Source organism: Somniosus microcephalus, chromosome 1 (genome assembly GCF_052327205.1).
Source record: "Somniosus microcephalus isolate GS21.2 chromosome 1, FLI_Smic_1.0, whole genome shotgun sequence".
NCBI lineage: Eukaryota > Metazoa > Chordata > Chondrichthyes > Squaliformes > Somniosidae > Somniosus > Somniosus microcephalus.
The window spans coordinates 21,091,573-21,116,229 of NC_140987.1; the positions used below are offsets into that span (position 1 = coordinate 21,091,573).

Below are 24,657 nucleotides of genomic sequence, written 5' to 3' on the forward strand. Positions count from 1 at the left end.
GATTATCTCATGACCTGACAGCTGCCAAAGTTGTATAAAAGATCCCATGTTACAGCTGTTCACTTTCAAAGCTCAGAAACTGTTGGTTACTGCATTTGGAAGACATATTGAGCTTTCTGCAGCTTGCAAGTGTTTGGAGCCAACTCTCTATCCAGTGCCACCTCATTGGAACAATCTCTCATCATTGACATCGCTTCTGTCATCTCAACCTCACCTGCTATCTATTCCATCAGCATCGTTGCCCTTGAAAATATCTCACCTTGGTCTTCAGAATCCCACCATTTTCAGCCCCAACACCAGCATCACCGGGCACACCAGCAACAAGAACAGCAGCACCAGCCTTCCCTGCAATCAACTGATGCTGCACAGGGCATCAGCACCCGACCACATTGCTGCCAGGGATGTCCTCACCATTGCCAGATTTACTTTACTTGATGCTGTACTCCCTGGATGCCACAGGATGCACCAGGTTGGTACCACCCCACACCAACACCATAAAGCATCCTTGCAATGCCCAAGCCATTCCTTTTACACTCGTCACCATACGCGGGGAGGGTACCCTTACCATGGGAAGGGAAGAGACCCTCCCTGCGTGCTGTGACTTCTCCATACGCATATGGAGGGAGGCATGGGAGAGCTTGGGTGCAGCCGTGCACTTTTGTGCAGTGCTCGTCAATGTTTGCAGCACCTCCATGCTGTAGAACTCTTCGCTCTCTGTCCGTCTTAGGCAGTCCCTCGGAAACGAGGATGACTTGCTTCCACATTAAAAATAAGTTCTCGGGTGACTGATGAGTCCAATGCGGGACTTACAGTCTCTGTCACAGGTGGGGCAGACGGTGGTTGAAGGGGCAGCTGGGTGGGGTGCTTGGGTTGACGTGCGCTCCTTGCGCTGCCTGTGCTTGGCTTCTGCTTGCTCCCGGCGAAGAGACTCGAGGTGTTCGGCGCCTTCCCGGATGCTTCTCCTCAGTGGGGATGTTGCACTTTTTCCAAGGAGGCTTTGAGGGTGTCCTTGAAGCGTTTCCTCTGCCCACCTGGGGCTCTCTTGCTGTGTCGGAGCTCCGAGTAGAGCGCTTGTTTTGGGAGTCTCGTATCGGGCATGCGGACGATGTGACCCGTCCATCGGAGCTGATCAAAGCTTCGATGTTGGGGATGTTGGCCTGAGCGAGACCACTGACTTTGGTGCGCCTATCCTGCCAATGGATTTGCAGGATCTTGCGGAGGCAGCGTTGGTGGTACGTCTCCAGTGCTTTGAGGTGCCTGCTGTACATGGCATGTCTCTGAGGCATACAGCAGGGCGGGTATCACTGCTTCTCTGTAGACCATGAGCTTAGTGCTGGATTTGAGATCCTGGTCTTCAGACACTCTTCCGAAGGCGGCACTGGCACACTGAAGGCGGTGTTGGACTTCGTCATTGACATCTGCCCTTGTTGACAGTGGACTCCCGAGGTATGGAAAGTGGTCCACGTTGTCCAAGGCCTTGTCGTGGATTTTGATAATCGGGGGGCAGTACTGTGTGGCGGGGGCAGGTTGGTAGAGGACTTTTGTCTTACGGATGTTTAGTGTAAGGCCCATGCTCTCGTACGCTTCGTTGAAGGTGTTGACGATAGAACACTGACAGCAGAACTGTCAATCAATTTGGACATGGCCCCTTTAAGGAAATCGGCTGATGACGCATCATCAAATGAAGTCATCAGACCCGCTTCGTTTTATTTGGCCGGGAACCTCGCAGGGCGAGCTTAACAAGCCCTATTAATGTAAAATCACTGTGTGCGGGCTGTAGTAGGCAGCGGACTGGGACCGCGACACCGACTCCGATTGCCCCGGACCTGCCTCGGTCGGCGAAATCGCGGCCCTAGTGTCAGGATTGAAGTACGAGGAAAGGAGGTGACTGACGGGAATAGAAGATATTAAGTGATTATAGAAAAGGTAAATCCAGAACAGTATCTCGTAAAAGTGTGTCATGGGACATAGCTTCAACCTGGTGAAGGACAAATTTAGATATGAGCAGGAAGTTCTTCGCACAGAGTAAATGGGCATGGATCGTGTAGTGGAAACAAAAATGGAGTCATTCAAATATGTCCACAGAAATTAATTCTCTAACCAGAAGTGAAAACTGGAATTGAAGTTTTTAATTTTCTATTTTAGATGAAAATTTAGTGGAACGAACAAAGCATGGAAATAAATTGCTTATTAAAGCTTGGACAAATGTAGATACTTAATTGAATCATGTGTTTTATGCTAACCTATTACTGTAAGTTCCAGTGTCGGCAGTGGCTCAGTTGGCAGCACTCTTTCCTCTACATCAAGAAGGTTGTGGGTTCAAATCCCACTCCAGAGACTTGAGCACAACAATCCAGCCTGACACTCCAGTGCAGTACTGAGGGACTGCTGCACTGTCGTAGGCTCCGTCTTTCAGAGGAGCTGTTAAACTGAGGCCCGTCTGCTCGCTCAGGTGGATGATCTTATGACGCTATTTTGAAGAGCAGGGGAATTATCCCGAGGGTCCTGTCCAATATTTACCCCTCAATCAATATTAACAAAAACAGATTATCTGCTGTTTGTGGGAGCTTGCTGTGCGCAAATTGGCTGCCGTGTTTCCTATATTACAACAGTGACTACACTTCAAAAGTACTTCATTGGCTGTAAAGCGTTTTTGAACGTCCTGAGGTCGTGAAAGGTGCTATAGAAATGCATGTCTTTCTTTTCTGTTTGTAGAATTTGTTTCTTTTCCTGAGGAGTAAAATTACAGCTATGACAATCTTAGAAATCTAAATTCTACATTTTAATGTTCTTCAAATGATAATTGAAAATAAGTACTGGTTGCTTTAGATAAAGAACAAAACTACATATACCTAAATGACCATTTCTGGGTTCAACTGATCCCTCAAAAGGTATCTATCCAGTTAACCATGTCGCAAATATAAACAGAAAATGCTACAAATCCACAGCCAGGATCTGGTGGAGAAAACGAGATGGGTTGATGACAGAAAAGAATGTACATCTATATGTAGTTTTCATGACTTGACATCCCAAAGCGCTTTACTTTTGAAGTGTAGTCACTGTTGTAATGTAGGAAACATGGCAGCCAATTTGCACACAGCAAGGTACCACAAACAGCAATGAACTAAATGGACCAGACAGTCTGTTGACCAGGAGAAGTCCCTTGTTCTTCTTCGAATAGTGCCATGGGATCTTTTTTGTCCATCTGAGAGGACAGATGGGGCCTCGGTTTAATATCTGATCTGAAAGATGGCACCTTTTACAGTGCAGCACTCCCTCAGTAGTGCAGCGCTGCTCTGTAGTGCACTGAAGTGTCGGCCTGGATTAAGTGCTCAAATCTCTGGAGTGGGGCTTGAACCGATGGCCTTCTGACTCTGAGGCGAGAATGCTACGACTGAGACATGGCTGACACCCGTAGACAAGCATCCTTGGTGTTGGCCTCCATTTTCTCTCTTTGGGACAGGTGGACCCCAGTGTGTTTTGCCAGATTTCAGACCTGTACCTGCAGTTGTCTATATTAAATCAATTTCCCTCCTTTTTTCTTTGTGTGCCTTGTTGTCTTAACTATTTGCACACTCTTATTTCTTTAATAACTGTTCTGCCCTCGCAACGCGCTTCTATGCAGAGCTAGACAGATAGCGAACAACTCGATATCTTCCAATAAAATCACAAGGCTTGACTTTTCTTGTAACGCTTTACTGAACGATTCTAATTGTAAAACTGAAATACAACACAGAAATGGAAGCACACATTAGTATACAGGCGCATAACTGATATGTATACACAGATTTAGGTACGCCTGAGCAACACAGTACATTTAGTAAACTGGGAGGCATTCTCTTTAAATTAGCCCTGTACATAGTGTATGAAAATACAGCTACTAGTTAATCAGCTAGGCAGAGAAAAGTTACAACTAAACATTTTCTACAACATACAGTGCACATTAATCATCCATAGCATTCTAAAATACTTACAGACAAACAATTTCCAAGACTCAAGCATGGGGACAATACAACTGCCCGGAGCCTGTGCTGCTGTAGGAGCACCGTGGTGTAGGTCTGTGTCCCAGCGAGGACTCCACGAGGACTACGTAGCAGTCCTGTGGGGAGCGTGATGACCTCATCACGCTCGGTAGCGTTGTCCGCGCTTGGGGCGTCACGTGATGCGCGTGGTCGCGTTTCTGGCCGTGGAGGCCGAAGTCGGGAGCGGGAGCTGGAGGCCAGGCTGAGCCGATGCTTGCCGCGGGAGCGGAAGATCGCGTCGCTCCCGGCGGCTGGTAGATGCGGCCAAAGACGCTAGGCCGGGCTGTGCCGGCAGCCTTTCTGGAAGGCCGAGTCGGGCCGGCAGCCGCCTCACGCACGTCACGTCGTACGTGCCGTGACGTCAGCACGCTACGTTGTACGTGACGTGACGTCAGCACGCTAAGGCGCGTCTTAAAGGGGCAATGGCCCTAAAAGGTAAGTTAAAGGGGCAACGGCCCCAACAGGTAGGTTATACATATATAAGTAAGTTAAATACATACAGTGAGGTTAAGTTAGAGGGAGAGGCAGCACAATAACAGAAAATGCTGGAAAATCTCAGCAGGCCAGGCAACATCCGTGGAGAGAAATTAGAGTCGACGTTTCGGGTCAAAACCCTTTTTCAAAACTGGAAAGGAAATGAAATAGATCAAAAGGCAGGGCTGAGAGAACAAAAGAAGTGAAGAGACATTAAGAGGTATTCAAAATGAGACAAGATGGTGATCGGACTAGTGGAGACAAAAGACGGCTCTAGATTAGGTGTGAAATGTTCTGGTAGAATGGGAGACAGCTGCCATGCGGGAGAGAGGAAAAAAGAGGAAGGGGGAGGGGGTGAAGGGAGAAACCAAAACAAAGGGGTGGATAAAATATATAAGTAAAAATGTAATAGGGTCCGAGGTTATGATCTGAAATTGCTGAACTCGATATTGAGTCCAGAAGGCTGTAAAGTGCCTAATCGGAAGATGAGGTGCCGTTCCTCGAGTTTACGTTGAGCTTCCGTGGAACAATGCATGAGGCCGCGGACGGTGAGGTCTGAGTGGGAATGGGGCGGTGAATTAAAATAACAGGCGACCAGAAGCTCGGGGTCATCCTTACGGACTGAACGGAGGTGTTCCGCAAAGCGGTCACCCAATCTGCGTTTGGTCTCCCTAATTACTTCTTTAATGCTTCTTTCTGACCGATGATTTCAAAAATATTATCTGACAATCTCCTAGTTTGCTTTTAAGCCAGTTGCAGGCCATTCAACCTATTTAGAATCATAGAATCGTTGAATAGTTACAGCACAGAAGGAGGCCATTCAGTTTGTCGAGCACCGTGCCGGCTCTCAGCAAGATCACTTACTCTAGTCCCACTCCCCTGCCCTTTCCTCAGCCCTGCAAAATTTTTTCCTTCAGGTACTTATCCAATTACCTTTTGAAAGCCACGATTGAATCTGCCTCCACCGCCCTTTCAGGCAATGCATTCCCGATCCTAACCACTTGCTGGGTGCAAAAGTTTTTCCTCATGTCGCCTTTGGTTCTTCTGCCAATCACCTTAAATCTGTGTCCTCTGGTTCTCAACCCTTCCGCCAACGGGAACAGTTTCTATCTACTGTTTAGACCCCTCGTGATTTTGAACACCTCTATCAAATCTCCTCTCAACCTACTCTGCTCTAAGAAGAATAATCCTGGTTTCTCCAGTCTATCCACGTAACTGAAGCCCCTCATCCCTGGAACCATTCTCGTAAACCTTTTCTGTACCCTCTCTAAGGCCTTCAGATCCTTCCTAAAGTGCGGTGCCCAGATTTACTCCATCTCTGGACTGGGAGTTCCCTCCCCCCCCCCCCCTCTCCTTTTCTTTAATTCTATTGAAATACTTGTCTACTTTCAGTCTGCAGTTCTGAAGAAGGGCCCTGCCTGAAATGTTGACCTATCTTTTCTCTCCACGGATGCTGGCTGATCTTTGTGTTTCCAGCATTTTTTTCATTTGATTTGTCTTCAGCCATCTAACCCTATGCTCTGGAATTCCCTCCCTAAATCCCTCTACCTCTGTCTCCTTCAAAACCCTCCTTAAAAAATCACCTAGTTGATTAAATTTCCCTCTTATTATCTCTCCTTTGGCTCAGCGCCCATTTTGTCTATTTATGCTTCTGTGAAGCACATTGGGATTTTTTTCTACATTAAAGGTACTATATAATGCAAATTTTTGATTTCCATTAATTCCTTGCTGATTTGGTATAATTGATTGACTCAGTTAGCTACTTTTTATGATTATCTGTTCCATAGATCCATTCCTATGGAAGTTTGAGGGGAATTCTTCTAATCTGGCTCAAGACTTGTGAATTTTATGAATATTGGAAAAACTCACGCGTAGATGCCATAATAGTATAGATGAGGGAAAGGCACAAGGTTGAGATAGAAATGAACTGGTTAGTTGAAGCCCAGAGATGAAAGACCAATCTGTGTGCTAGACAGATGTTAAGGATTTAGGCGTAGATAGCTGTAGAGGGGAAGAGTTGTTGCTGGCCCACACCATCACAGTAGGTATAGTTGCAAAATTAGGAAGCCTAGTTACTGATCGTTTCATAATCGTTGGTTGGATGGAATCATGCTGCAAAAGTAAATGTTATCTTGAACCATAACAATGAAGGTAGGAGCACTCGGTGAATTTGGAGACACTAACAATCCATAACCTACCACAATTGCAAGTGAAGTAATCTGTTACCCTAGTCATACTGCATCTTTGGTGCCACTGTGGCAGCGCGGTGGCATCGTGGTTAGCACTGTTGCCTCACAGCGCCAGGGACCCGGGTTCGAATCCGGCCTCGGGTGACTGTCTGTGTGGAGTTTGCACATTCTCCCCGTGTTTGCGTGGGTTTTCACCGGGCGCTCCGGTTTCCTCCCACAGTCCAAAGATGTGCGGGTTAGGTTGATTGGCTATGATAAATTGACCCTTAGTGTTAGGGGGGATTAAATACGTGGGGTTACGGGGATAGGGTGGGATATGTGTTGGTGTAGGGGTTACGGGGATCGGGTGGGATATGTGTCGGTGCAGGCTCGATGGGCCGAAATGGCCTCTATCTGCACTGTGGGGTTTCTGTGATTTCTGTGATCTGCACTACACCACTAACCAGAATGAAATATAATACTTTTGATTTTCACCAAACTGGGTAATAATTCATCCCTATTCAGTCAACTTGCAATTAGAAATTTTGGGAGCCGCTGTGAGTGTACAGAAACTGCTTTCCTTGACTCCAGTGGGTATGAGCAGGGGTTGCAGTAATGGCTACTTGCTTGTGTTAGTCAGACATACCCCCAACTTAAATCAGTGTAACTGGATCACTTAATTTTAATGAATCAAATTTGTTAGTATTATAGAAGAGATCGTAACCTAAGTTTTGTGCAAAGCCTCTTCGATTCGGCCTCTCGGGAATGAAACTGGAATGTCTTTATATAAAACTATTCTATTAACCAGTGTGAATATCTTGGCCTTTCAAGAGTTGCGATGCAAGATTCTCTTTGTCCTTTTGGTTAGTGAATTTGCTGCTGCTTTGCTCTTCAGAAGCTTGAGGGCTAAAATTGACCTGTTCCTGGTGAATAACTGCAGAAATTGCCTCAAATAATTGAACAATGAAGGACTGTCTTCAGCCTGTGTGTGAATGACTTTGGCAGCTCAACTGCTTATGACCTCAGAAATTGCATGTAGACTGTTTGAGGCCCTTGCAGGGTTTCTTCAGGACTAGTTCATCTGTTGCTTTAGTCTCTTATTCTGTGTGTTGAGGAGTGAACTTGGCTTTTAATGTTGTGTAACTGATGCTGAAATTGCATACATTAGTGGACTTTTTTCTGAACTTTATTTCTGGATGCCTGAATACAATTGAAGATATTCCAGTTGTGACAGTTTTCACTTTATCTTGGTAACTTTATTTTAACAGGTTGCAAGTTTTCACAGTTTAAGTTGAAGTTGGTGTGCAACCTCAGTGTTCTGTTTGATCCTCAGAGGAGCTTCAAACCTCTTGTTAAGTACTGTACATGACCAAGAGTGCCTGTTTGTACCTCTGTAACATTGTTGTTTCTTCTTCTTAGGCAGTCCCTCGGAACTGAGGATGACTTGCTTCCACATTAAAAATGAGTTCTCCGGTGACTGATGAGTCCAATGCGGGACCTACAGTCTCTGTCACAGGTGGGGCAGACGGTGGTTGAAGGGGCGGGTGGGTGGGGTGCTTGGGTTGATGTGCGCTCCTTCCGCTGTTTGCGCTTGGTTTCCGCTTGCTCCCGGCGAAGAGACTCTGTTCGGCGCCTTCCCGGATGCTTCTCCTCCACTTTGTGAGGTCTTGGGCCAGGGATTCCCAGGTGTCGGTGGGGATGTTACACTTTTTCAAGGAGGCTTTGAGGGTGTCCTTGAAGCATTTCCTCTGCCCACCTGGGGCTCTCTTGCCGTGCTGGAGCTCCGAGTAGAGCGCTTGTTTTGGGAGTCTCGTATCGGGCATGCGGACGATGTGACTCGTCCATCGGAGCTGATCGAGCGTGGTCAAAGCTTCGATGCTGGGGATGTTGGCCTGAGCAAGAACACTGATGTTGGTGCGCCTATCCTGCCAATGGATTTGCAGGATCTTGCGGAGGCAGCGTTGGTGGTACCTCTCCAGTGCTTTGAGGTGCATGCTGTACATGGTCCATGTCTTTGCACCTGTCCCTACCCTCCAGGTTGAGAGGTGTGGTGGAGAGGTAGAGCTGGGTGTCATCGTATATGTGGAAGCTGACCCCATGTCTTCAGATGATGTCACTAAAGGGCAGCATGTAGACCTCCCCTCCACTGCCTCTGTGTTTTCAGACTGCTTGTCCAACATAGTCTTTGGATAAGCTGCACTTTACTCCAGTTAAATATTAGAAAGGCTGAAACCATCATCTTCAACCCGTGCCACATACGCCTTGCTTCTGATTCTCTCCTACTCCCCAGGCACTGTCTCAGGTTATCCAGACTGTTTACAACCTCTGCATCCTTTTCGACCCCGAGCTGAGATTCTGACCCCATATCCTCTTCATTACAAAAACCACCTACTTCAACCTCCATAACATTGCCCACCTACGTCCCCGCCTCAGTCTATCTGCTGATAACATTTTCATCCATGTCTTTGTCACCTCTAGATGACTATTCCAATGATCTCCTGGCCAGTCTCCCCCCCTCCATGCTCTGTAAACTTCAGCTCATCCAAGTCTTGTCCCGCTCACCAATCACTCCTGACCTACATTGGCTCCCGGCCCACCAATGCATCCAATTTAAAATTCTGATCCTCATGTTTAAATCCCTTCATGGTCTCACCCCAGCCTATCTCTGCAACCTCCTCCTCCACTCCTACAACCCTACCAGAACTCTACGTAGCTGCAACTCCAACCTCTTGTGTACCTCTCACTTCCTTCCCTCTACTTTTGGCAACTTTAGCTTCAATTGCCTCGGCCCCATGCTCTGGAATTTTCTCCATACACCCCTCTGCCTCTCCACCTCCCTCTCTTTTAAGACCCTTCTTAAAACTTACATCTATGGCCAAGCTTTTGGTCACCATCCTAACATATCCTCATTTGGCTTGTCATCGTTTTGGTATAAATATGGCTCTGTGAAGTGCCTTGAGTTTTTTTTCTAATGGCTTTGTATAAAAACAATTTGTTGTAACTTAACTCGGGATGGGGGAAGACCAAAGTGTTTCAGTTTTAATAAAAAAATCTAGAAGTACTGTAGCTTGGAGATTATAGAGATGGGTAAGAACTGAGAGGATCAAATACTTTTGTCAGATGTGATGGTTCCTGTGTGCTGGTTTTGGGGGTTGGTAATGTTTGTGGAGACTAGCAGCCCAGGGTTGAATAGTAGACTTGGATAAATATTTTGGTTACCTTTGGGTGTATGGTTACCTTTTGGGGTTATGGGATATTTCTGCACAACTTTACTCAGGCGATTAATTGGGTAGGTTAGATTGTGCGGCTGTCAAAGGATCAAGTGTGATGGGCCAAATGGCCTCTTAGTGAGCAAAATGAGTTTGTTAATCCGCTACTGTGTACTGTGGAACAGTCCCACAACATGACATTCTTCCTTCCCCTCTCCTCCTCCTCTGCAAGTTGCTTATTCTAGCTGTGGTACAATTCGATGGATGGCAGCCATTCAGCATCTCGCTGAAACGGCCGTTCTTGGCATATATACCTGACCCGGTTAGTATGGAGTTTCAGCAGGCCGTGGCGAGGGTAGTTGTCATCACAGCTGAGCTGAGATTCTGTCATGTGAGCAATTTCCAGCATTGAATAGCAAACGGAAACCTTGCCTTCCCTTCGCCACCTTCTCTAACTCAAGGGTGTTGAGCTCAATTATAGCAATCCCTATAGCTGCCACAATTAAAATCGGCTAAATACAGATTAGGAAATTAAAGCTGAGCCTTTCCTGCTGTATGCGACTCCGCGTCACACTCTACATATAGCTAGTAAGCCATCAAGGAGCTGCACTAAAGTTGTAATTCAGTGTTTTGAAATCTGTAAACTTTTCCATTGTATTTGCAGTGTTCCTGTGCTTCAGAGATTGACGTACAATTTTTCTCTCACTTCGCCTTCCCACCCACCCCCCCCCACCAAAAACCTTTTTTAAAAAAAACACTGCCTCCAAAATGGATACAGACAGGGAAGCATTCAGTTGAATTATGGCATTAAAAAATCATATGCAAGAGGAAAAATAATAAACTTAAAAAGAAAACTGACCAACATACATACAACAAACAAAAATGTATGAAAAATGAAATGGAAAAACACAGATTTTTATAACCACAGTCCGAATATTCGTTCAGTGCCAGTGTGTGGACTTTGATACTAAGGATCTAATTCAGTTGTTGGCGTGATGTTTTCTTTAGAGCTTTTTAAATAATTTCTATAGGTTGATTTTTTTTGTTCCTTCCCTTTATTCATCCCTGCTTCTATGCATTTCTATTCAGAACAAAGGAGTGGTTCAGGCTATGGCCTTCAGACATTGGCAATGTTACCCTGTCAGGAGAGAGTGCATACTAGCATAAGATTAGTGTCAGTTCTTCCTTCTTTATGTTCTCCCACTCCACATAGCGTTCTGTGGACAAGAGCTGAAGCGGTTGATTCCCAGGCTTCTAATAATGCTGCTCTATAACCAGGCTGGGAGAATGGTCTGGTCTAGGAGTTGGCTCGTGTTCTCCTCTCATTTCTCTTTCCTCCTTTGTAGGAAAGTGCATTATACCTCTGATTGTTGGACCAATTGCAATCATTTATTCTGTTAACACATGAAAACGATGGACAGAAAAGTCCGTCCAATATTGTCACGGTGCAACTTAAACACACCATGACTTCCATTGACTCCCACCCACCATCCACGCAATCTCCTGGTAAGGAGCAATCTGGAAATTCCTCTCTACTCCACCTACCCTTCTGTTTGCTGTGATGTTAGCTATAAGTAAAAGTTGTCCAGCTCTCTTTTGAATGCAGTGAATCCGCTCTCACTGCACGAGCTGTCAATTTGATCCAACGGTTACTGTCCTTCAGTGAAAAGAAAAACCTCCTGACATCTAACCTATTTTTATGCACTTATAACTTACACACTTCTGGTACTCGCTAACCTACCTGACTGAAACAGCCTATCCACGTGGCTCAAATCTCCTTGAAAGCTACACTTCGCTATCGAGTGAAAAGCTTCAGCTTTCTCAACATATCGGGTAGTAACTAAGGATCTTTATGTTTTTAATTAAAATAATGGTCCGTAATTTCCGATAGGAGGCTTCCTGCGTGCGGCTACCTCCTATCAGAAAAAAATCCACAAACTTATCTGAGTGCTCCCGAGGTCTGGACACTTCCGCTCCTGGGCCTCTCCACTGTCCAAATGCGCAGGGCCCACGTATCGCAGGGGCGCAGGCGGTTCGCAAGCATCCCTGGGATCACGTGGGCCAGGCCAGCCAATAGGAGAAGGGAATCGCCCTTCATACTTTTGACAGCTAGACCTGTCAAATATATGAATGGAGATCACCCCAAAAAGACACACACATTAAATACATTTTTTTTTAGATCACGTTTTTAAAATGAGTTAAAATTACATATTAAACAAAAATGTAAGTTTTTTACAGGGCTAAAAATAAACGTACCTTTTTTTTTAAAGTATTTTAAAATTATAAATGAGTGGGGGGCTTACTTTTTCAACTCACATGCTGGTAAAAGCAGGCCTCCTGCTTTCACCAGGCGTAAGATTTCTAAGGATTTTCAGCGGGTGGAGGTTCCGCAGAAAGCGGAACTCTCCGCCCACAGAGGCCCTTCTCTAGGGCAGGCGTCCAATCTGTCGAGCATTCTTGACGGATTGGAAATGCCGGTTTTCAGCGCGTGCGCTTTGCATGCCAGAAACCGGCATTTCCGATTTCCCTATGGGTGTGTACACGCCCGCAGGCATCGGAAAATATGGGCCAACATTTTAAAAAATCCTAGTGAAGGGCCTAGTTCAATATAGTGCATCACCAAGGTTGAGAAAAGTAAATGGGAAAAAGTAGGTAGATGGAGAAGTAGTGATTAGGTGACACCAAGCAAGAGAGTGATTCTTGCTGGGTTTGATGTGGAGCTGAGTGAGGTGCCAGTATGCTGATTCCCAACACACAGGTCTTACACAGCCAGTGGAAGCCCCAAAGCAAACTTCAGCTTTTTTTCCGCTGTCCAACCTCGCTCAATCTGGAAAGTTTACTTTTGGTTGCCATATGTTCCCTAAGACCTGCAGGCTGGGAACTAGCCTGACTCGTGAGGCAGAGGGAGGAGCAACAGTGGAAAAAGGATTGCACGGTTCTTGATCAGCTCTGGGGACTCGTCCTGAGGTGGTGATCGTGTTCAGGAAATGGACAGAGAAAAGTGGTAACCTTTTCATTAAAATGCTGCCTATTCCACTCCGAGTAATGGATCTCACTAATCAGAGTAGCCTGCTTGAAGATTAAATGCTTTTCTGTGTGGTTTTTTTTTTAGCCGTAGGGGCTGCAAGGTCTAATATGATTTCAAATCCTGCAATCGAGGTTTAAATGTTAGCCTGATTCTGTCTGAAGATAGCTGTTAACTGAGGCCAGAAGTATTGTACGGATGCAAATTTCACTCTATTAAGGGGAGCTGTGGTTTAGGTACTGTACCCACTACTGTCTACAGGGAATCGATGAAAAGGGCAGAGCCTGTTATTAGGCATGATTTAGTTTTCTATTTTAAATTAATGATCCGTAAATAGCAAATCTCTAGTATTGGTATGCTGAAAGCATCCAGAATGCTCAACTTGGCTGTGATGTCTACTAGAAAGTGTTTACTGAATATTCATGAAGGTGATTGGCAATGGAGCTGTTCAAGTGGGGGTGGGGAATGAATTAGTACAAAAAAATGTATGGTTGCTATTCCGAATTCAAGTCACAAAGTGAGGCAATATTTTAGTATTCCTTGAAGGTCACTGGCTTTTCATTGTCCAAACTTTGGAGTAAAAGAAAGGCGCTACAGTGGAAAGAAGGCAGAGAAATGTAAAAGTGGATGATCGCACTTTTTTTCTTTTTTTATTAATAGTCTGAATAAGGACTTGAGCTTTTTTAAAAAAAAAAAAAAAAAAAATTCCTGGATGTAAGTTTTGGAAATCTTTGTTTTAAATGATGTTGATAACCTTTTTTGACGTTTGTGTCTTATTTTCCAGCTTGGGATATTGGCCCAGATTTTACGATCGGAGGCTTCCTGCGTGCGGCTGCCTCCAATCTGGAAAAAATCTATGCCCTTACCTGAGGATGCCAAAGGTCCGGACACTCTTGCTCCTGGGCGCCTCCTGGTGCGTGCGCACAGAGGCCCAGGTATCCCAGGGGCGCAGGCGGTTCGCAAGCATCTCTCGGATCACGTGGGCCATGGCGAACCAATGGAAGAAGAGAAATCCCCCTTCACAGTTTTGACAGCTTAGATCCGTCAAAAGTATGAATGGGGATTATTCAAAAAACACACAAACATGAAATAATTTTTTTAAATCACGTATTTAAAATGAGTTAAAATTACATTAAATTAAGTGTTTTATTTTTTGAAAAAAATAAAGTTTTTTGCTGGGCTAAAAATAAACTTCCCTTTTTTAAAAGGTTTTCAGTGGGCGGAGGTTCTGCATGCCTGAAACCGGCACTTGCGAGGCCCCTACGAGTGTGTACACAGCTCGTGTACACCCGTAGGAATCGGAAAATACGGCAGTATTCATTTGTCTTTTGTATTTAAGTGTCATTGGTATCCGCACCAAAACGTAGCAAAGTCTGAGGAGAGTTGTTTTCTTGAGTAACCCCTCCACCCCGCCTTATACACGAATTGAAACAATAATCTCTCCAGCATTGTTACCCCAATGGACACCCTTGGGTTGGCACGCTCTCCCTGCTATGCCACTTGTCAGCCAGTAGCTCAGTTGGTAGCACCCTCGCTTCTGAGCCAGAACATTGTGGGTTCAAGTCCCACACCAGAAACTTGAGCACAAAAATCTAGGCTGATACTCCAGTGCAGTGCTGAGGGAGTGCTGCACTGTCGGAGGGGCCGCCTTTCAGATGAGACGTTAAACCGAGGCCCTGTTTGCGTGCTCTGATGGACGTAAAAGATCTCATGGCCACTATTTTGAAGAGGAGCAGGGGAGTTATCCCTGATGTCATAGAATGGTTACAGCACAGAAGGAGGCCATTCGGCCCGTCGAGCCCGTGCCGGCTCTCAGCAAGAGCACTTCAGCTAGTCCCACTCCCCCGCCCTTTCCCCGTAGCCCTGCAATTTTTTTTCCTTCAAGTACTTATCCAATCCCCTTCTGAAAGCTACGATTTGAATCTGCCACCACCACCCTAACCACTCACTGCGTAAACATTTTTTTCCTCATGTAGCCTTTGGTTCTTCTGCCAATCACCTTAAATGTGTGTGTCCTCTGGTTCTTGACCCTTCCACCAATGGGAACAGTTTCTCTCTCTCTCTACTCTGTCTCGACTCTTCATGATTTTGAACACCTCTATCAAATCTCCTCTCAACCTTCTCTGCTCTAAGGAGAATAACCTCAGCTTCTCCAGTCTATCCACGTAACTGAAGTCCCTCATCCCTGGAACCATTCTCCTAAATCTTTTCTGCACCCTCTCTGAGGCCTTCACATCCTTCCTGAAGTGTGGAGCCCAGAATTGGACACAGTACTCCAGTTGAGGCTGAACCAGTGTTTTATAACGGTTCACCATAACTTCCTTGCTTTTGTACTCTGTGCCTCTATTTATGAAGCCCAGGATCCCGTATGCTTTTTTAACCGCTTTTCCTGCACCCGCTTTAGAATTGTACCCTTTAGTTTATATTGCCTGTCCTCGTTCTTTCTACCAAAATGTATCACTTCGCATTTTTCTGCATTAAATTTCCTCTGCCACGTGTCCACCCATTCCACCAGCCTCCTGAAGTCCATCACTCTCCTCCTCACTGTTCACTATACTTCCAAGTTTTGTCTCATCTGCAAATTTTGAAATTGTGTCCTGTGCACCCAAGTCCAAATCATTAATACATATCAAGAAAAGCAGTGGTCCTAGTACCCACCCCTGGGGAACACCACTATACCTTCCTCCAGTCCGAAAAACAGCCGATCACCGCTACTCTCTGTTTTCTGTCACTTAGCCAATTTCGTATCCATGCTGCCACTGTCCCTTTTATTCCATGGGCTTCAACTTTGTTGGTAAGCCTGTTATGTGGCACTTTATCAAACGCCTCTTGGAAGTGTCCTGGCCAATATTTATCCCTCAACCAACATCACTAAAACAGATTATCTGGTCATTATCACACTGCTGTTTGTGGGAGCTTGCTGTGTGCAAATTGGCTGTCGCGTTTCTCACATTACAACAGCGACTACGCTTCAGAAGTACTTCATTGGCTGTAAAGCACTTTGGAATGTCCGGTGGTCATAAAAGGTGCTGTGGAAATGCAAGTCTGTCTTTCTTTCACTTTTACCTCTGGAATTCAGCTCTTTTATCCATGTTTGTACCAAGGCTGTAATGAGGTCTGGAGCCGAGTGGCCCTGGCGGAACCCACACTGTGAGCAGCAATGTTCCCCCTAATTTTTTTGGGTGCGCAGCCCCTTAAAGGGGCCTTTTTGAATATAAAAATCAACTTTTCGAATATAAAATGTAAACCTAATCCTCATTGGTTGCATTTCAGTTTCAGTTGAGGAAGAAATGGGGAGTTTTGATGCAGACATGCTGTTGGGAGCAGCAATGGATTTTGACTGCTTACAATTCACTATTAACTCTCCTATCGGTAAAAAGTGTGGCAATGTTTTTATGAGCACTGGTAGTTGAGACTCCTGTTTAAACTTCTGTAAAGTACAGAAAGACTGGCAATTCTCTTTACAAAAGGTAAATCGTGCTTGACTAATTACTGGAATTTTTTGAGGATGTAACTGGTAGAATAGATAAGGGAGAACCAGTGGATGTGGTGTATTTGGACTTTCAGAAGGCTTTCGATAAGGTCCCGCATAAGAGATTAGCGTGTAAAATTAAAGCACATGGGATTGGGGGTAAGGTACTGACTTGGATAGAGAACTGGTTGGCAGACAGGAAGCATAGAGTTGGAATAAACGGATCTTTTTCCGAGTGGCAGGGATCGGTGCTAGGACCCCAGCTATTCACAATATATATTAATGATCTAGACGAGGGAACTAGATGTAACATCTCCAAGTTTGCAGACAACACAAAGCTGGATGGACGTGTGTTGTGAGGAGGATGCAGAGAAACTCCAGTATGATTTGGACAGGTTGGATGATTGGGCAGATGCATGGCAGATGCAGTATAATGTGGATAAATGCGAGGTCATTCACTTGGTGGCAAAAGCAGGAAAGCAGATTATTATCTGAACGCAATAGATTGGGAGAAGGGGAAGTGCAATGAGACCTGGGTGTCCTTGTGCACCAGCCGCTGAAGGTAAGCATGCAGGTGCAGCAGGCGGTTAAGAAGGCAAATGGTATGTTGGCCTTCATAGCGAGAGGATTCGAGTACAGGTACAAGGATGTCCTGCTGCAGTTGTACAGGGCCTTGGTGAGAACACACCTTGAGTATTGTGTGCAGTTTTGGTCGCCTTATCTGAGGAAGGATGTTCTTGCCATGGAGGGAGTGCAGCGAAGATTCACCAGACTGATACCTGGGATGGCAGGAATGATGTATGAGGAGATTGGGTCGATTGGGCTTATACTCGCTGGAGTTTAGAAGAATGAGAGGGGATCTCATTGAAACTTATAAAATTCTAACGGGACTAGACAGACTAGATGCAGGAAGGATGTTCCCGATGGCGGGGGAGTCCAGAACCAGGGGTCACAGTCTAAAGATAAGGGGTGAACCATTTAGGACAGAGATGAGGAGGAATTTCTTCACCCAGAGAGTGGTGAGCCTGTGGAATTCTCTACCACAGAAGGCAGTTGAGGCCAATTCATTAAATATATTCAAGAAGGAGTTAGATATATTTCTTAAGGCTAAAGGGATCAAGGGATATGAGGAGAAAGCAGGGACAGGGTACTGAATTTGGATGATCAGCCATGATCTCATTAAATGGTGGAGCAGGCTCGAGGGGCCAAATGGCCTACTCCTGCTCCTATCTTCTATGTTATAATGTTTTGTTTAATTTCTGACCAGCAGTTTTAAAGAGTTATCTTTATACAATTTTTTGTGTTCTCTTCCCTAGATTGTTAAATGTAGTTTACTTTTAACTCTTCTGATATTTTTTTTTAAACTTCACGGAGTTGAAATACAATGGCAAGATAAAGAGGAAAATATAAGAAACCTGAGTGTGAAGGTGGAGCAATCGGTCAACTTTACTTAAATCTCTAATGGCTTCGTTTTTTTCTACGGTCAAGATCATTAAATCTAAAACTAGATGAAGTGGAGCCTTTTCCCTGAGTGGTGTGAACCTTCAGTTATTGATGGTGATGGTTGGTGATTTCAATTTGTTTTCCCCCCCACAGGAACCCAGAGCATCTTGCAATGAATGGTGACTCTGGTGCAGGGGTGGTTACTTCACCACCCCCGCCGACCGCTCCGCACAAGGAGAAATACTTCGACCGAGTCGATGAGAACAATCCTGAATACCTCAGAGAGAGGAATATGCCACCTGACTTGCGTCAGGATTTCAACATGATGGAGCAGAGGAAAAGGGTGTCCATGATCCTGCAGAGTCCGGTAATCTCCAACATTTCCTTTTTTAATTGGATCTCCGCAAGTACATGTGTTCACTAGTATTTGGATTGTAACCTAGTCTGCAGTTATTTTAAAGGCCGGGGGCAAAGCTTGACCACTATAATTTCATCATAAGTAAATTACTTGATGTGTATGGCGGTTGTATTAATAAAATCTTGCAGAAGTGCAAGACATTTCAATTATATTTGTATTTAGTGGTAGCATAGTGGACTAGTATTCCAGAGGCTTAGACTAATGATCTGGAGACTTCAGAATCCACCATGGCAACTGGGGAATTCAAATTCAATGAATTAAATAAATCTGAAATAAAAAGCTAGTATCAGTAACGGTGACCATGATACTACCGGATTGTTGTAAAAACTCATCTGGTTCACTAATGCCCTTTAGGGAAGGAAATCTGCCATCCTTACCCGGTCTGGCATAAACATGACTCCAGACAAACGGTTTCGACCTGAAACATTGACTCTATTTCTCTCCACGGATGTTGCCTGGCCTGCTGAGTTTTTCCAGCATTGTCTGTTATTCCAGTGCCAGAGGCTGACTCTTAACTGGCCTCTGCCACTCAGTTGTATTCAAGAAGGTGCAAGGGCAAATAGGGATGGGCAATAAATGCTAGCCTTGCCAGCGACACCCTCATCCCATGAATGAATAAAGGAAAAAAAATTGCAAGCCAAGGGCCAATATTATATAAAGGATTATTATAATAATGCAGTGTTTTACTTGGCTTATGTGAAAGAGCAATATAACTCTCCCCTGAGTTATAGTGTTCTGTTTCCTTACTGTTAGAAGTAAACAGTCATACATTTACCATCTCCAAGTATCCTTAATGTGTAGTTACTTTTACAAGTCACTCATTTTTTATTTTCTAAACTATATTTAAAACTAAAATCTATGGACCCTAGACTTTCACTGTTGCCTCTTTGCATCCTTTTTCCTTTTGGTGACAGCTTGTTGGCTTTTGATACATTTGAGGGAATGATTTTGTATTCCTTGAGTGCCTTGTAGTGTGCCAACTTTCCGGTGGTCTTCATTTTGAGAGTGGTCCGATACGATACTGTTCTTCTGATATAGTTTGCCGAAGTAATTGTTATGAAATGAATGTCTTCCCCAGTTTGTCCCAAAATCTCCTGATCTGAAGTCCCCATGTTGCTTTTAATTTGTTGGAAAATTTTATAACGTCGTTCATACGGAATGCTGAATACCCTGGATACAATTTCAGTGTATTAAGCTTCCTAATGACTCTGGGAGATGTTGGATGTCCTCTCCAGTTGGCTATTTTTTTTAAAAAATGATCAGCTCAGTTGCATTCTATATTTGGGCATGTTTAGGGGCTGAATATTCTGGGGTCACTGAGAGGACTTGCTGTCCTCAAATGCCTAGTTCTGCAGTTTCTAATTCAGTTTGATTTTAATTTGATAGCATTTGTTGGACTGTGGATCTGACTATGTATGTCGCCACTTCCATATGTTTCTGGGTCCCTTTACCATCTACCTAGGCATAACTGTTCTGGTGAGGGAGAGCGTCACTTCTTGGTATGCTAAGAGCCTTGGGCAGGTCTCATGGGTTTGGAAGAAGGGATAGTCATCTAAGTTGACTTAATTTGAAAAATGTAACATTATCTCACCAGTCCTGATGTTTCAGCGAGTTGGCTAAGGCTCGTTCCGTCTCCTAGTGATTTGAACATTCAATTTCCTTGTTGTATCCTAATCTTTTAGCTACCATTTGGTAGCCCATGCTAGATTCAAAAGACCCGAAGAGAAGATAAAGGAGAGTGGGAGGATATATAGGCCAGGGGTTCTCGACCAGGGATCTGCGGCCCCCTAGGGGTTAGCGAGAAGATTTCAAGGGGTCTGCCAGAGAATGGCCAGTTTCTCGGGGTGGGGCCTATCTTGGAAGTCTGCAGCTTGGGGCGGGCCCTTGGTCAGGTTGAGGGGCCAATTGCCAGGGAGGCTGCAGTGGGATGGGGACGGAGCAGCTCAGCGGCCTGTGGGACAGCGTCGGGTAGATGGAGGCTGGGTCCAAGAAGGGTTGGGGGGGGGGGCGGGGCGGGGGGGGGGGGGGGTGCGGTGGAGGCTGGTGCGGGCTTGGCTGGGGTGTGAAGGTCCCTGGCTGCCCCGGGGCAGCTGACTGGCTTCATTGGGCTGGACGCTGGTTACCGAGCCCAGGCCCCGGCTTGGAAATCCCCTGAAACTGTTACTGGAAGGCGCCGCGCGGCGGTGTAGCCGCTCTTTGGCCTGTTTGTAGGTGCCAGGCCCGTAGCATTTTCAGAACCGTCCGTTGTCATTAAAGCCTGAACGTGTGACTAACTCTGAACTGACCCCCACCCCAACCATAGACAGTGGGACAAACTGTTTCCCCCACCCGCAATTTTTATACAGAAAAAATACTTGTGTTACAAGAGGTTCACGGAATTTTTATAACACTGGAGGGGGGGTGGGGGGGGCCTCGGAAATAAAGGTTGAGAACCCCTGATGTAGGCTGCACCCTTTAAGCATCGGCCTTGGCTCAGTGGGTAGCACTCGCCTCCGAGTCAGAAGGTTGTGGGTTCATGTTCCATCCCAGAGACTTGAGCACAAAAATCTAGGCTTGCACTCCTGTGCAGTGCTGCATTGTTGGAACACATGTCTTTCAGATGAGGCTACGTCTGCCCTCAGGTAGATGTGAAAGATCCCATGGCACTATTCGATAAAGAGCAGGGGAGTTCTCCTGGTGTCCTGGCCAATATTTATCATTCAACCAACATCACTAAAAATGGATTATCTGGTCATTATGTCATTGCTGAATTGTGGGACCTTGCTATGCACAAATTGGATGCCATGTTTCTCTACATTACAACAGTGACTACACTTCAAAAGTACTTAATTGGCCATAAAGCACTCTGGGAGTCTTGAGGTCATAAAAGGCGCTATATAAATGCAAATTCTTTCTTTCTAAAGTTACAATCTGCAGTCAGCTGCAAGAATGTCCACTCTAGATTCTTCACTGAATATGTATTTCTTTGGCCAGGATTAATAAAATGAGGGCCAAGAGCCAGCTGGTGAGGAAGTGAGTACCTTGTTCCATGTCGTCTGGTTCTGCACAGTAACTCGAAGCCATTGAGACTGACTCCTGAAGTGGATTTGGGGCTTGGGGCATTAAGGTTCAGCCAGATCCCAAACACTTTGTTCAGCTTTCTGATGGACGTCCCGTTACTTTCCTCAGTGGGTAGGTTAGTGAAGCATCTGTTTGTGCTAGGCAGTGTATTCAGATGCTTTTGCACAGGATTGCAATGCATACTAATGAAGCATGGATGCCCATGCTTTAGAAAAATGCTGCCTAAGAAAATGATGTGCTTCCTCCAGTTCCAGAAAGTATAGTCCCTGTTCCTGTGCTTTTTGTGAACCGCATGCAGTGAATTAAGGATATTGAAAGATCTTCAATATATAATGACTACAATGTATAAACTTGCTCACTTTTTGCTTATTGAGAATGGCTATGTTTGGCTCTTTCTGTTTCAACTTTATAGATTTATGGTAGTTGTACACTCTTAAATCTTCTATTTTGTGTTTTTGCTCCTTAAATGATTTGACTCCCTGCTGGGATATGGTCGTATGGATACCTGTTGCTCCGTTAGACCTTAATCGAGTGACTCGGCTGCATAATGTTGCAGCAGGTTATTTGACTGTAGGAGGGGTCACGTAAGCTGCCCCTTGTTCTGCGCAGACTGTTTCTTTTAATGCACGGTCCCTTTCAATTTCTGTGCATGGGCGGTATTTACAGTGTAAAAGCTGGTGAGCGGCCTGCGCGGGACCTTGGAGATTACTGCGCAGCCACCCACCTTAAGGGGAACATTGGTCGCATCTAAGCTCACCCGTCAACCATACCAGTCCTTATCAGGTTTTGCAGTGATCAGTAGGAGGACCATGGCTGATTTATTTTGTCGTGCACCCCCCCCGCCCATTATTTACAACAGTTGCCTTTTTTAGCACCCTCGCCTGAGTCAGAAGGTTGTGGGTTCAAGTCTCACTCCAGAGACTTGAGCGCAAAAATCTAGACTGACACTCCAGTGCATTACTGAGGGGAGTGTTGAAGGTGCCATCTTTCGGATGAGACGTTAAACCAAGGTGAACGTAAAAGATCCCATGACACTATTTTGAAGAAAAGCAGGGGAGTCTTGGCTGATATTTATCCCTCAATTCACATCAGTGAAACATTATCTGGTCATTATCACATTGCTGTGTGTGGGGCCTTGCTGTGCACAAATTGGCTGCCGTGTTTCCTACATTACAACAGTGACTACACTTCAAGAAGTACTTTGGCTGGAGAATGCTTTGGGACGTCCGGTGGTCGTGAAAGGCGCTACAGTATATAAATGCATGTCTTTCTATTAATGATCTGTTGACAGTGATGCGGTTTGAGGAGCAAAATGCAGTTGCGTTTAAGGTGCCTGCTAATAAAGTTTTCGAATGCTGAATGCAAATGTTTAATGGGAACAAGCATCGGAGTTTTATTGGTTTCTGAGTGCCATTATAAATTTCCAAGTGAACTAATACCTTAAGGCCTGTATTTCAGCATAATAACGATGTTAAAAAGTTTAGTGACTCACTTGAACTTTTAATGACATTGCGCTCTGGTGCCATTTAGCATTTTGATTCCAATTACTTTTTCATGTTATGTATACATTCTCCTCCAATTTGAACTGCTGTTTGAATGTTTTCCCAAACCATTTCCACAGTATAGAATTTCAATTAACCCAAGGGTTGTGAGACTTGCAACTTCATTGAGTGGATCTTTGGAAAAAATGTCATACACAGATTCCCTGGGTGGTTTTAGCTTTAGATTTTGGTGTTCAGTTTTAAAAAATGCATCATGTCGTCAAATATCAAGAGTGTGCATTACAGAGAAACATTTCTATATTTCAATCGTTTGCTGCAGGCCTTTAACCTAGTTTTTTTTTTTTTTAAATGTTGACAATAATGTCCCATTCATACTGCACACTTGATCTTAATGTGCACGGGGGCTCGGCCCGGAGCGGGAGCTCAGCTGAGGTCAGTCGGGCCGGGCCTGGGGAGGGAGGGAGGGGAGAGAGAGGGGGAGGGGAGGGGGGGGGGGGGCAGGGGGGCAGGGGCAGGGGGAGCGAGGAAGAGAAGGGGAGAGGGTGAGGGAACTTCCCGCTGACCTCTCAAAATGGCGGCCGCCCTTCACCCGCTGGGCTGAGTCCAGCCCCTTCCCTGGGGTGTCTTCCTCTCTTTATCTCCTTCCCTCACTCTCTCCTTCCCCCTCTCTCTGTCTCTCCTTCCCCGCAATGTCAATCAACAAGGCACAGGGCCAGACTTTGCAGCGGCACCGCCGGGCACTCCAGCTAGTATGTAATAAAATGCTGCTAGTTTCAAATAATTTTGATCTGGGTGGTCCTGGCTAAGGCAGTCTTGCACTGCTAGTACTGTGCCTCAGACAGTGCCTCAGCCAACAGGGTAGATTTAATGTGATTCTTGATTTACTCACCAAACCAGTTTCTCCTTTTGTGAAACTTTCCTCACAATAAGAATTTAAGTATGGAATAAATAAGGTAATTTGGCCTATTAAGCGGAGATTAAGGGATGAATTACTAGACGTGATTTGAAGGTATCAGACAGAGCAGATAGACACAGACTGTTTCCAGCGATTGACTAGGTCTAGAACGAGGGGACCATGATGCACAAGATTAAATGCAAGAAGTTTAGGACAGCGAGCAGGAGGAATGTATTTGCACAGTGGGTTGTGAGGGTGTGGAATGCACTATTGGAACTAACAATTGAAACAGAGACCATGTCAAACGTTTAAGAATAGAATCATAGAAACTTGCAGCACAGAGGAGGTCATTCGGCCCGCCGTGCCTGCACTGGCTTTTTGAAAGAGCAGTCGTGCTTAGCCTCACATCCCTGCTTTATGTCTGTAATCCTCTAAGTTCCTCATCCTCCAATACATGTTCAACACCCTTTTTAAAATTATTTATGGAATCGGCTTCAACCACCTTTTCAGATAGAACATTCCAGATCCTGATGACCGAGTGAAAAAAGTTTCACCTCTCCCCTCTAGACCTTTTACCAATGATTTTGAATCTACAGCCTCTAGTTACTGACCCATTTGCCAGAGGGAATAATTTTCCTCTATCTACCCTATCAAAACCTCTCGTCTTGAAAGCCTTTGTTAGGTCACCTCTTAACCCTCTTTGTTCCAAGGAGAACAGCCCTACTTTTTCCAACCTCTCCTCAAAACTGAAATTCCTCATCCCTGGTAACATCTGAGTAAACCTACTCTGTACCCTCTCTAAGGCCTTTACATTTTCCCTGAAGTGTGGCGCCCAGAATGGTCCACAATTCTCCAGCTGAGGCCTAACCATTGATTTATAAAGTTCTAGCATGATCTCTTAGCCTTTGTATTCTATTCCTCTATTTATAAACCCGAGTAACCCATATGCATTTTTAACCACCTTATCAA

General features: G+C 45.2%; 1 protein-coding gene across 5 annotated transcripts in view; it reads left to right on the forward strand.

The window, feature by feature from the left end:
• Positions 1-12,680: 12,680 nt before the first annotated feature.
• Positions 12,681-24,657, forward strand: part of add1 (adducin 1 (alpha)) — a 113,209-nt gene continuing 101,232 nt past the window's right edge. The window contains exons 1-2 of one of the 5 annotated variants that reach the window (XM_085974421.1): positions 12,681-12,877; positions 17,967-18,180. In XM_085974421.1, coding sequence (XP_085830547.1) covers positions 12,861-12,877; positions 17,967-18,180 — 231 coding nt within the window. In that variant the 5' untranslated portion in view covers positions 12,681-12,860. The remainder of the gene's footprint in view (positions 12,878-17,966; positions 18,181-24,657) is intronic. The other 4 variants (XM_085974200.1, XM_085974302.1, XM_085974250.1 and 1 more) reach the window with 4 other exon arrangements.